The sequence below is a fragment of the Atta cephalotes genome, assembly GCF_000143395.1.
Source record: "Atta cephalotes unplaced genomic scaffold scaffold00027, whole genome shotgun sequence".
Taxonomy (NCBI): Eukaryota; Metazoa; Arthropoda; class Insecta; order Hymenoptera; family Formicidae; genus Atta; species Atta cephalotes.
Window position 1 is genome coordinate 2,451,942 of NW_012130091.1, and position 14,376 is coordinate 2,466,317.

The 14,376-nt window shown below is 30.8% G+C and overlaps 3 protein-coding genes across 3 annotated transcripts; all 3 read right to left on the reverse strand.

Annotated features, from left to right (window-relative positions):
• Positions 1-1,960: 1,960 nt before the first annotated feature.
• LOC105620594 (transmembrane protein 209) lies at positions 1,961-4,186 on the reverse strand. The gene is made up of 8 exons (XM_012202084.1): positions 4,140-4,186; positions 3,922-4,047; positions 3,550-3,848; positions 3,134-3,457; positions 2,932-3,062; positions 2,488-2,814; positions 2,157-2,378; positions 1,961-2,089 (listed from the first exon to the last, which is right to left on the reverse strand). Exons 1-8 carry the CDS (start codon positions 4,184-4,186, stop codon positions 1,961-1,963), a joined length of 1,605 nt encoding a protein of 534 aa, XP_012057474.1.
• Positions 4,187-6,562: 2,376 nt separating this feature from the next.
• Positions 6,563-10,450, reverse strand: LOC105620511 (methylcrotonoyl-CoA carboxylase subunit alpha, mitochondrial). The gene is made up of 9 exons (XM_012202003.1): positions 10,383-10,450; positions 10,229-10,295; positions 9,776-10,160; positions 8,792-9,126; positions 8,420-8,716; positions 8,101-8,310; positions 7,186-7,680; positions 6,893-7,078; positions 6,563-6,817 (listed from the first exon to the last, which is right to left on the reverse strand). Exons 1-9 carry the CDS (start codon positions 10,448-10,450, stop codon positions 6,713-6,715), a joined length of 2,148 nt encoding a protein of 715 aa, XP_012057393.1. The 3' UTR covers positions 6,563-6,712.
• An 841-nt stretch (positions 10,451-11,291) lies between these two features.
• Positions 11,292-13,458, reverse strand: LOC105620513 (3-hydroxyisobutyryl-CoA hydrolase, mitochondrial-like). The gene is made up of 8 exons (XM_012202004.1): positions 13,362-13,458; positions 13,190-13,286; positions 12,863-12,927; positions 12,522-12,763; positions 12,205-12,446; positions 11,913-12,129; positions 11,642-11,829; positions 11,292-11,574 (listed from the first exon to the last, which is right to left on the reverse strand). Exons 1-8 carry the CDS (start codon positions 13,362-13,364, stop codon positions 11,429-11,431), a joined length of 1,200 nt encoding a protein of 399 aa, XP_012057394.1. The 5' UTR covers positions 13,365-13,458; the 3' UTR covers positions 11,292-11,428.
• Between the last annotated feature and the right edge of the window lie 918 nt (positions 13,459-14,376).

Here is a 14,376-nt window from a genome sequence, read left to right on the forward strand (position 1 = left end):
ATTAGATTTACTTTTCATTTAGTTTGTTCTTCCAGAGATCTTTATTCGTTTTCTTTAATGTCTAATCTTAAATACTTCCATTTTCAGAAAATAATTCATTCGCAAATAACTTGAAAGTTATAAATCGATATCATAATTTCAATTATATTTACAATAAAGAATTATTGTAACATGTAATTGTGTAATTATATATGTATGTACATGTTCCGTGTGTTGCATCACATATGTCAGCTATTTTATAAATATCAATGCCTACGAAAAAAAGCATTTTATTAATTACATTTGTAAAATATAATCAATTTAATAAATGTAATTAATAGATTAATTTTATACAAGCAATATCTGTTAGAAAAGATATCACATTTATAAAATAATCTGACATATTGACCAACATGTTAATGCAACACGTAGTACATTATATATAATGCATACAATTAATATAATTACATGATAATTATAATTATATACATATTTTTAGTTCTCTTTGAAATTGATTTTATGATTATTTGATCTATTTTTAATTAATACATTGTATATGTACATTACTATTATGTTACTATTGATTCTTGTAGAAAGAAGTTTAAAAAGAAGTGATGTTATATAATAACATCGTTTGGAAGTAGTTCACATAAACTTTTAATCATATTTTTTATATTTAAAACAATTCTTCAAACAAGAATCACTAAAACAACTCTTATAATCAATTTACTAATTGATATTTTAACAATTTACTTTTTTGTTTTATTAAACCATATAATAGCAAAATGACTAAGACTTTATAAATTATAAATTTTATAATAGATAAATTTCATGTGTGCAATGTGAGCTCTTATGCCACGTGCTCTTACACATAGACTGGGTTTGATTTGAATGCGTTCAGCATTTCTATCTTTGTCTTGCATTCAACGAATAAAGGCAGAATGATAGTAGCGTTTAAAGCGCGTGAGCGTCCAAACCGAACGCAGCTATAATATTAAATTGTGTCCACATAACAATTGTAAAAGTTAGTGCAAAACTAAACCACATGTATAAATATATCATATAAACGCTGTTATCATATATATATGAGATATGATCTTTATTCTTATTACTTAGTTTTTGTTGTAATAAATAAAGTATTTGTTCTAATCTTATATTGTGATTTATGCTATCAGAATTGCTAAATTTACTTATTGTATATATTAATTCAAGCTGAAAAATCCTTTGTAATTTTACAATGCATTATAATCCAAAGAGTACAATAAATTAGAATACTGCATTAATTTAAGAACGATTTATTTGATCACATTGAATATATTTCAATGATTAATTGATCATAATAATGAAGAAGAAAGATGGAAAATTCATATACAATTAATTTTTCTATATATCTTTATTTATGTCAGGAAGATGTAATTGAAATAATCATTTGGGATTTTTATGGAAAGAGACGCAATGATTAAATGATCTTGTAATATTTATGACTTTATAACAAAATATTTCTACACAGTACGCGCATTTGTGAAATTATAGTTTAGATATAAAGATATACACAATCAACTTGAAAAATAGAAAAAATATATATTGTACTTTTAATTGAACTATCAATGTTTAGTAACAAAATTATCAGTCTTAACAGATTTTGGCAAAAGATACATTGGTTGGTTCTTGTGAAATGAAAAATGAAAAATTATAAGAGGGAAAATTTGTCATAACTTTCTAAATAATCTCTGTTGTTTTCAAATATGTATATAGCTGCAAAAAAATAAATAATATTCAATATATGTAATATACCAATAACCAACCTTTTTAATATAAATATTTATTTTATTTAGTCGCGTTTGTTAAATCAACACTATATACATGAAATATTATGGACAAAATATTAAATGCAGTATAAATAAATGCAATTTGATTTTATATAATGGTCACAATCTTTTTTTTCTTTTATCTTTATCAAGTAGCAAAAGTCATTTTTGTTTCAGCAATCTATGACCCACAAGATATTAATTCCAGATGATCCTGCATTAACTCGTCCTAACATGCCGTGATCTCGTGTTTTGACTATGTATAAAAAGAGTAAGAGTGTATGAAACAAATTATTGCGGCCCTAAAAACATAAATGCCATTATAAAACAAACATATGGTATAATATATATTCATAAGATTTCAATTACCCGTTGTACTTCTTCATAATCGCTCGGAAGAGAATCGCCAGATAGTGCCAGGCTATAATGCGGTGGATTGATGGATTGACAGACTATTATCGGACCCTTATTTCGCGGCAATTCCATTCCAGATCTCGCCATATATCTCGATGTAAATGGCCTGGCGTCTGGCTGATCCAAAGGTGCTTCCAATTGTGTGTCCATGTAGGTTGAAATTAAATGCATTATTATCTGCAAAAGACATATAGAATGTCAGAAAAAATAAAAATTTCTAGAAGAGCTACAATCTCTTAGATACAAAGAATTTATAATTATTATAATTTATTCTCTATACGCTTACTGCGGAATCAGTTGGCAAGCTAGAATCCCACTCTTTACCATTGTGAGATCCACCACCGTTCCATTTAAATTCGCTCATGGAGCCTCCTTTTGCAAGTATTTTTATTCTTTTTACGAGATATTCCTGATTATTACAGAGCTCTAGAAAGGGAACTAATGTGGGCAGAGTGGGAATCACACAGACCAAAAATTGTGCTTGTGCAAGTTTCCTGAGTCTATCGAGACCTACATGGCCTGGCTGTGAGTCGCTCAGGCCGTGACGTATTAATGTTGCACATATATTGTCTATCTCCAATGCCACACGTTCGACAACTGTCTTGCTAATCCACTAAAATATTTTATATATATATTATATATATATTTTTATATATATATTTTAAGTATTAAACAATTCTTATTTTTTATAGCATTAATTATTTTTTTGTTTCTATATTGTAACTCTTACCATTCGGAGATTGGCAGTCCATTCATTTACTTTATTTGAATCAACTCTATATTTCCTCCATACATCTAGTATACCAAATGTGCCTCTAGGAGAACTTCCTTCTTCAGCAGGGCTGGTTGCTTTTGTTTTGTCTAAATAATAATTTGATTTTTTAAAAATCTTACAGAGAAAAACATACACATTAAATAAATCTTAGCTTTACCTATGGTAGGTGCCAGTTGATAAGCACATCTTCTTAACAATGGTGATACCTCACCAGGACTCCGAGTAGCAGGATGAGACCAAAAAGAACTCAAGAGATTGGAAGGTTGATCGACTTTCGGGGATAATACACACTTTCTTTGCTGTTCGACTTCTTTGAGATAAGTCTCAAGTTCACATTCATCATGAATAAGATCTTCATTTGTTAAGCTACCATTTAAAGAAATGTTCGTAGATTTACTGAGTGATCCATTGGAGCACACAGTTGCTTTAGGAGATGTAAAATTACTATATTTAAAAAATGGGACTGATGTCGAATAATCCTCTTAGAAAAAAAAAAAACAAAATATAAAAAAGCTGTTATGCATAATAAAATTTAAGATTAATTCTAGTATAATAACAAAGTATTTTGCATACTATCACTCAGAATCGAAGATCCAAGAGTCGTTGAACGTCTGCTAAGATTTATGCATGACAAATTTAATAATGGACTTGGCTCTGGAGTTGTCTGCTTCTGAGGCACCTCGTCTTTAAACAGGGGATCATCTTCTGACACTCCTAAAAGCGGCCGTTGTTTAGAGCTCAGCGTAATCGGTTTCAGATTCAGGATCGCCCAGGTATATTGTATAATATGATACACAGCATTCAAAGCAAATAATGATGCTAAGCACCACTCAATCCAATAAATCGGTTTGTATGCGAATCCACCATAAAATCTAGAAAACAGAGCCAAGCTTCAGCTAAGAATCGTTATCATTTTAAATACAACTTAAGAGAAAAAAGTCTTACATATCAAAAATTATGATGCTAAGTAGCACACCGTTGATGAAAAACCACATGATACTGTTGCGAGCTTTGCACTGCATTTGCCGTAGATCCAGTAATTGTTGTACTTGCGGTTTGGGCGTTAAAACTCTGCAAGTAATGTATTTTTCGTAGATTTAGAAAAGAATATTCTTTATGAAATATGTCCTAACCTCATATAATAGTTTAAAGTATATATTTACCTTGCATTGGGAGAAATGCATTTCATAGGAGAGTGGAAGTTACTCATATTTACAATCTATGTCACGCTAAGTTAAGCAATTACTATTATTATTATTATTATTCTGAATCTGAGAAACTATTATACTATATAATTTCCCACACAATTCGCAACACCACTTTGAACGTTTTAAAGTTGCTGCCAATCTTCAGCTTTCTATAATTTTTTCCCTTAGGAAGGAAGAATTCAATCGTTATGGAATTTTTTTTTTAAGATTACACACATGCTTGTCCAATAGGGAAACATTTTTAGAATGTTAGCTACACTGTCATTCAAAGAAGAACGAGAGAGAGATTCTTCGAAACTTTTATTAATAATTTCAACTTTCCAGAATAATAGATAAATTTTAAGACTTTGACTACTAAATTTTGACTACTAAACATTTATAAATAGATATACAAAATATAGATATCAATTTTATTGCAGAATTCATTTTATTAAAAAATATATAACAAGATTCATTTTCAAGGTTGAGTAAGTTAACTTCTTTCTTTAATTAAATTAAAGTTAAACAGCCTTGAAAATTTAACTTAAGATAAAAAAGTTAATCCATGACATTAATTGAATTAAAAGTTAAGTTAATGAAAAAAAGTAATTGAAAAATTAAAAATTAAATTTGTTTTATTTCATGATTTTAAGTTAACTTTTTTTTAACTAAATTAAAGTTAAAAAGTTAATTTTTTTAACTAACAAGGAGAGACTCATATATGTATTTCACGAATTTTGATCATCTTTTGCGCGATTATTCTGGAGGGCATCAAAAAATAACCTATAACGTAATAAATTGCACTTCTGCAGATTTTTCGAGAAAATCGTGATTTTAAGTCACGACGATGGATCGCTTTTAAACCTCTTTATTATTTGCTTAAATAAAATATTTGAAATTATTTAAAATTAAAAATATATATCTCCGAAACGAATGTATATCTAAGCATATAATTTGAGTATAGATCTGTATAACACCAAATTACCCTGTTTTTATCCAACCTAATGTTAACTTTTAAAAAATCAAATTAAAAGTTAATATAGGGTCTTTCAATAGGGACGCTCGAAATTTGTTAGATCATAGTAGCCATGTTGTTAAAGTGACATCTGTCAAATTTGTTGTGAATTGTTTAGTAGTGTATGGCAAATCACTATGGAAGGTCATAGTGTTGAACAACGTGTGCAAATCATAAAATTTTATTATCAAAATCAGTGCTCCGTTCAAGAAACGTTCCGCGAAACATTACGTGACTTTTATCCTCGCCACAACTGTCCTGCCGAGTCGATTATTCGACGTTTGGTGGCCAAATTCGAGTCAACCTGTTCGATAAATAATTAGCCAATACCAGTACGTCGCCGAAACGCAAAGTCTGAAAACATCGCTGCTGTGCGTGAGAGTGAACGGGAAAACCCGAGGCGGTCAATTTCTCGTCGTTCACAAGAATTTGGCCTTTCTGCGACTTCAATTTGGCGAATTTTGCGTCGGGACTTGGGTCTGCACCCCTATAAAATTCAACTAACCCAGGAACTTAACGACCATAGACAACGCCGTGTGTTCGCTGATTGGGTTCTGGAGCAGTTGGAAGTTAACCCAAATTTCGCCAAACAAATCATCTTTAGCGATGAGGCCCATTTTTGGATGAATGGATGTGTGAACAAGCAAAATTGTCGAATTTGGGACGATATCAATCCACGCGAGATACACCAGCTTCAAATGCATCCCGAGAAAGGCACTGTTTGATGCGAATTTTGGTCTGGCGGAATTATCGGTCCATACTTCTTCCAAAACGAAGCGGGCATTGCCATAACCGTCAATGGCGAGCGCTACAGATCCATGATAAGCAACTTCTTGTGGCCTAAAATGGATGATACGGACCGATAACATGTGGTTCCAACAGGCGCTACGTGCCACACACATGCCACATTCTGCACGAGCGATTTGAGGGCATGGTTATCGCGCGGCGGCGATGTAAACTGGCCACCGAGATCGTGCGATTTAACGCCTTTAGACTTCTTCCTTTGGGGATACCTTAAATTGCAGATCTATACGAATAAACCGCAAATAATTGATGCTCTCAAAGTCAACATAACAAACGCCATCCAGTAAATTCAACCAGATTTATTCGAGAAAGTCATCGAAAATTGGACCACCTGAATACGTGTCACCAAGCGAAGCCGCGGACACTTGAGCGACGTTATATTCCATACTTAATGCCATAAAATATTCTTTCGAATAAAAAAAAATTGAGTGGATATCTCACATACAACTTGTTTTATTTATATTTAAAAATCGAGCGTCCTTATTGAAAGACCCTTTAGTTATCAATAAAATATAATTATATAAAATTAAAAGTTAAAAGTCTAAAATATAACTAAATGAAATTAAAATTAACTTTTTAATTTAATAACTTAATCTTGTTTATTTTATACTTAGATTAACGATACAATAATTATTTGAGAATTATAACCTCCTATATATATTTTTTAATCAGTAACTCTTATTAGTACTTTTAATCAGTTCAGCTTCCTTTTATGTATATCACATTACATTTAACACTTGACCAATTTTACAAGAAGCTTATTTTTAGTAATGTTATCACCTACAGAACATAGCACATCCTCAATCATTCCATCGATGGACGCCTTAATAATATGCTGTAAACAAAAAGATATTAGCAAAATCATATACGTATCGCGTTAACATTAATAATGTAGAACCAATAAATTCACCTCCATTTTCATAGCGACAATAACAAGCAATGAATCGCCCTTCTTTACTACATCTCCCTTATTAATGAAGATCTTATCAACTAATCCAGGTATTGGACTTAGAGCCGTGTATGGATTTTGCTCCGCTTGGCTCGTAATCGCAGTCACGAATTTGGGAGTGGGAATAATCAATTGCCATTCACGATCCTATAAATAAACATCTCATAGAACTATATATAGTATATTATAGAACTATATATATTATAGTATATTATAGTATATTATAGTATATTAAACACTATGCAATTAACTACCTTGGTGAATATGTATAATTTATTATTAAGTTTCACCGTTCGTGCTTTAATAATAATCCCGTCAATTTCTGCAAACAATTCTAAAGCACCATCAGTCTTCTTTAAAGTACCAGTTACTTTCCTCCAGGGTCCTAATCTGTTGACTCTCATTAGATATACGTCCGGTTCGACATATTTCACTTCCACTATGTTATTCTCTTTTTCAACATCGAAAAAAAACGTACGCTTCAACACATGATTTAATCTTAGTCCAGTTTCCACAGCAAACGGAGTAAAAGGATCCTTTGTTTCTAAGGATGTGCTTAATGACTCTATATCCTCATATAGAATTGAGGCGAGAGTTCCCTGTATCAATATTTTGTTAGAGGTATGTAACTTAGGGAATAGTTGTTCAAAGTTCTCCTCAATAAATCCCGTGTGCACTTCGCCACTTTGAAATTTCGAATGCTCACATAGATCTTTAATAAATTGTATGTTGGTATCCAAGCCAGCGATCTGCAAATATAATTTTCCAAAAATAAATATCTAAATAAGGCTTATTGAATTAAAATTTAAAGAATATTAGATAATTAAGTGACACTATATATTTTTATCTGCAAGCGACAACCACTGTCGCTTTAACAAATTATTACGTGTAATATGATTATTATGCTGTAAATTTTTATTTTTAAATCCATTAAGGATGATCTAATATAAGGCCAAATATTTAGATATCGAATTAATATAATTTTTTTTCATAATATATTGTAATTTATTAAGCATTAACTTCGTGCCTGACTCATTGCTCTTTTTGTGACACAAGTTTAATAAATAATTATTTCAATTAAATGTAATTATTTTATCTGGCATTGTACAATCTACAATGTAATCAGCCTTTATGAATTTTATTTTCAATTTTTTAATCACACTACTTACGTTGTACTCACTGAGCTTTGATATAAGTACATTGAGAGCTTCGCTTCTATCTTTTCCCCAGATCACTAATTTCGCTATCATCGGGTCATAATGTACAGATACCTCGTCGTTTTGTCGTACTCCAGTTTCGACTCTGACATTATCCGTTGCTTCAGGAGGCTTTAAGTACAAAAGCTGACCTGCTCCTGGTAAGAAATCATTCCTTGGATTCTGTGATATCATAACAACGATAAATCCATTCAATAATAAATTAAATTGCGCTTATATTACACTTATTTGTCATGTGAGACATAAATAGACATAATATGATAGCGATTACCTCAGCATAAATTCTTGCTTCGAATGCATGACCGTTAAGTGTAATCTGTTCTTGTTTGAGCGGGAGTTCTTCACCACTAGCAACTCTCAATTGCCATTCAACCAGATCCAAACCGGTAATTGCCTCGGTAACAGGATGTTCTACCTGAAGACGTGTATTCATTTCCATAAAGTAAAAACTGTGATTGTTCCGATCCATTATGAATTCTACCGTTCCAGCACCCACATATCCTACAGCTTTAGCTGCACGGAGAGCTGCTTCGCCCAGTTCTTGCCTGAGCTGTTGGGAAATGCCAGGCTGTAAAATAGAGTTATATATAATTGTTTTAGTCTCTTCTATTATTCCATAAATCTCAATAATAAAGATACATACAGCAGGCGCTTCTTCAATCACTTTCTGATGTCTTCTTTGCACAGAACAATCTCTTTCAAACAGAAAAACGGCGTTCCCATGTTTGTCAGCAAAAATCTGTACTTCTACATGCCTAGGTTCGGCGACATATTTTTCCAGAAGCACTGCCGAATCACCGAATGCTTTCTCGGATTCAGTTCTTGCCGATTCCAATGCCTCAACGAAATCGGATTCTTTCTGAGCGATTCTCATACCTTTTCCGCCACCACCGCGCACGGCCTTGATCATCAACGGAAAGCCAATCTTCCTGGCTTCCGCCAATAGAGTTTCATTCGTCTGATCATCACCATGATATCCTACAAACATGCAGAATATTAGAAAGAAAATTCAATAAAAATAACATATGATCTTAGTTATCTGACATATATTCTTTTATGTAAGTTTAATTTTTTAGTTATCATACATTATATAGTTCTGTTTCATTTATGTTCAACTTATTGTTATATTTATACATGTATTGTTTAATTTTAACTGCGTCGTTTATATAGTTACAAAAAACAGAATGTACTTTTTCTTTGATTGACATCTTGACGTTTTTTTTTATCATGTAAGTCTAATTATTTATTATTTATCTTGTATGTCCCGTTTTAATTCTAATTTTATAATTTTATAATTTTATAATAATTTGATACAGTTAATTTGGTAATTATTTTGAAAATGCTTGAGCTCCATAATTTCTTACTGCAGCAAAAGACAGGGCTACAAATCGCTTTATTCGATTTATAATTGTATTATATTAGGTATTTACTATCAACGTTCTTTATTGTTATATTAATTTAAGTTGATTAAGATATTAAGAAGAATTCACATTAGGAACGAAATGTCTGTACATTTTGTATTAAATAATAAATAATTTGTACGCGGACATCCAGTGCTTGGCTCGCATCAATTTTCTTTGAGAAAGATAATTGTTTTAATATATATAGGATAGAAAAAAACATTTACCTTCTATGATAGGAACTCCAGCTTTAGTCATAATAGTTTTTGAGGTATTCTTTATACCCATATCTCGTATGGCACTAGCTGGAGGACCAATAAATATAATATTCTCCTTCTGACATAACTGTGCAAATTCTGTATTCTCCGAAAGGAATCCGTATCCAGGATGCACGGCTTGACATTTTGCCTGCTTGGCCACTGATATAATCTTGTCTTTTCGCAAGTAACTCTGATTAGATTGAGCTGCACCGATACAATAAGCTTCATCAGCTTGTTCCACGTGCATAGAATTCCTGTCGGCTTCGCTGTAGACAGTCACGGTCCTTATACCAAGTTTCTTGGCAGTTTTTGTTATACGACATGCTATCTCTCCGCGGTTTGCTATCAGAATCTGTTAAAATAGATCCACATTACGGTAAACATGTCTCTTATATGATTCTAGTCATTCTAAAAACTGACCTTGTTAATTTTGTTAATCTGTGAAACCGATTGATGTGAATTTCGGGCGTACGAGGTTAGCTGACTCCTATGATTACGTTAGTGTATAATTAATACATGATTTATAAATAATGAGCACAACAAAAGAACTGAGAAGATGCTGTATGCTACTTGCCTGTGAAACACTGACTTTAATTTTCCAAAATGATACATAATTTGTATGTTCCAATGCGATGAATACATAATAAGCAGCTAATCTAATAAACGTACTTTCCTAAGTTTATTTATCTTTCCTTTTTGTGCTAGTCATTGTCAATGTTATCAACTCTGATAAACACCATGTGCTTGAATATCATGTGATTATTCTTATCAGTCACCTATGACATCATGCTTATTTATAAATTATAACTTGATCCTTTGAAGAATATATTTAACAAAAATTCTTGTAAAGATTATAGCAATAAAATTGTAACGTTAAAAGAAGTCCAAAGTATTGTATACAAATTTTTTAAGTCATCTATTTAATAACAATTTATATTATCATTCAAAGGAAATGATCTTTTCGAATTTATTCAATTTATTTTTTTCCGGCTGCTAAAAATTTTCAATTAAGGAAATTTAAAAAAAAAAGACAATAAAATGCTGCAATCATATTGTCTCACCTCTATGTTTTATTAAAAAAATAGAGATTCTGAATATTTAGATACAAAGGTAAAGAGGATGATAATGCAGAAACCTGCCTAAAAAAGGAAGCATAATAAAATGACAAAATTTGAAAAAAATAGAAAAAAAATTATATAAAACATTAGTTAATATTATGATTACAATTACTGCTACTTATAGTTCAGCATTTAAATTAAATCTTTTAACACAAAAATAAAAAAATACGAGATTAACAATTTTAAATTAATTTTAATTTCGATTAAACTTACTTTTTATTCTTTTCTAATTTTTAGAATTACAAAAAAACAAAAAATAAATTGAACAGAGATAAAGTTAATTTTACATTTGTGGAATTCAGCCTAGTAAAGAAAAAAGTTAACAATATCAACACATAGATCTCAATTTGTACAAAACTAGGATATAAAAATAAAATAATTAAGAATTTATTTCCATAACAATATGTATGGTCTAAAGACACCATAGTATTTCGGCAAGCGAAGCGTCGTAAGACACTATATAATATATCTATAGTACATATAAAGATATCTCCCCTAATTTTTATAACTTGCTGATACACAATTGCAATTCCTTCTCTGCAGGAAATGCCGCGAATCGTTTATTTACATATTCATCCGTTACATCGGTCAAGGATGATGGCTTCCATATTGGTTTTTGATCTTTGTCAACTAAAAGAGCTCTGACACCTAGAAATAAAATATTGATCTAAAAATACAACCTGCAAAATGTGTACCTAAAATTTCATCTTATTACCTTCGTAGAAATCACCATCTCTGGTTAAAGCGGTACAGGCCAATCTATATTCGGTTTTTAAACAATCTGCTAAAGATTTTTCTTTTCCTTCATCAATCGCTTTTTTGGTGATTTTGAGAGAAGATGGAGACATTTTAAGCAATATTTCTATATTCTTTTGTGCCCAGTCCGAATTATCTTTCTTCAGTCTTAATATAAAAAACAAATTATATGTTTTATTGTATTACAAGTGAAAAAATATTAATTTAACTTTTTAATAATTTTAGCTTACCTTTCAATTATCTCTTCAACAGTTGGAGCAGAAAAACAATTTTCTATCTGTGACATATGAGGTGCTAAACTGAATTCATGATTTAATTTTTGTTGATACTTATTCAAAATGGACTCAATGTCGACTTTACGCAACGCAAATAAATCGTGTTTTAAATCTGCGAGTTTCTCTGATGGTACAAAATGCGTCGCAATACCAGCAAGGAAAACATCAAAACCTTCATAAAACATATAACTTATAAATGTCTGTTCATGTACATACAATAGAATTCTAAATAGAACTGAAGTTATACCTTTCAATCTGTGTCCTGTTAAACCTAAATATAAACCCAGTCTGCTTTTTAATCTGGATAAAAAGTAAGTTGCACCAACATCAGGAAACAATCCTATTGCCGTTTCCGGCATAGCAAACAGAGTTTTCTCCGTAGCAATTCTATACTTGCCGTGTATAGATAATCCAACACCACCTCCCATTGTTATCCCATTGATGATAGCAATATAAGGCTTCTTATATGTTCCAATCAAATGATCTAAACTAGAAACAAAAGAAAAAATCATTTTGCTCTCACAAGTAGATAAAAGATGCATTTACTCTCGAACAGACACTTACGTATACTCTGTCCTGAAAAATTCTTCGCCCTGTAGATGCCCTGCTGATTCATTCAATGACAAGACAAGTGCTTTGACATCACCACCGGCGCAAAACGCTTTCTCACCCATACCTTCTATTATTACCAGCTTCTTTGAAGACTCCCATTGTTTGAGGATAGAATATATTTTTTGAACCATGGACAAATTTATAGAATTCAACGCTTTAGGTCGATTTAAAACTATTATGCCATTATTCCCAACCTTTTATATACAAAATAAATATAATCTTAAATAATTCTGATAAATTAATAATATTTGATAAATATAAAACATCTTAATCATAATAATATGCAAACATACTTCTTTTGTAATGACTTCATCCATGTTTATTTGTGCATTGGATGTTTCTTTAATGTTTGTAGATACTAAAATTACAGGATTAGAGATCTAGTTACAATTTAGAAAGAGAATGGTGATATAAACATTAAATAATATCTCAATAATGATATAAATATCTAAAATCTAAAAGGATTCTTTTATGTACACTTCAAATTGATATGCTAAAAAGAAAAATATCACTGTGTATTATAGATAGAAAATATTTAATATTTGACAGCAATGTTTGTGTGAAAAATGAATAAAAAATCATCAGTAATTGCATCGAAGACATAGAAAATGTATCGTCACCTGTAACAGATCCTGACGTCATCAATCGTCTAACAGTAGCATGTGCGACTGTAACACTAACGCTCGAAGAATATAATTTTTCTGCAAAGCACCGTATCTAAATGAAATAATGACATATTATATCAATTACTTAACAGGCAAAATTCTAATTTATACATTAAATTAAAATTACCATATTTCTAAATGCTAAGTGTTAAAATAATATAAAATATGTAATTGCTAATTATCGCTATTGATATTGCAAAAATATTCTTCACGTTTAGAGTCAATTGTAAAATGTATATACAGTACAAAAATGTATATACAGTAATGTATTCTGATGTATTCATTTATTGCAGTAGCTGATTGGTACAACATAAATCAGTATGCCATGTCTACACATGTATGGCTGTGTTTCAAATTCACTGCCAGCACTGAAAATCTACAGTTTACGTTACGTATACTATACTATCCGTATTCAATATCCGCTTACAATGATGTTAGCGGATTAACATGCTATAATTTACTATAGAATTTTAGAGATAGCGAGAAGCACAGACTTTTGCATAATAACACGTAATGCATAAGAAAATGTACCAATCAAAGTTCCTTTCCATTCCTTCGTTTCCTTTCTTTCCATGAAATAAAGGACTCTGATTGGTTGAATTTCTTATGCATTACGTGTTATGAGTAATGCAAGAGTCTGTGCTCTCCGCTGTATAAATCTTTAACACTGGCAATGAATTTTAGAACACAGTACCGTCAATTCAGAATATGGATATCCATATGGATGGATATGGATTGGTAAATATAACCACTAACGAATTACTATTACGAAAATACTATTAAAGACTGACATCCTTATAGGTTGCGTTCCAAAATTCTGTCAAATCAAATATTATTTTATCCTTGTCATTAAATGTTGAATAAAGGGTACTCGGAGTTGACTGAATCAAGTTTTGGAACGCACTCATGGAAATTCGTTCTTGAATATTAAAGTGAATATTAAAGTAATTAAGAGAAAAACTGATAATATTGTACTAATTTTATGATTTATTAGTTTAGTAGACGTAATTATGTATTTATAACTCAATAATATCCTATTTTTTTTTTAAATTGTGATTTCAATATTGTCGTCAAAATTTGATTTTCAACAGAGACGATCGCAGGAAAAAAATTATAATTTTTCTGCAATATATAGAATATTA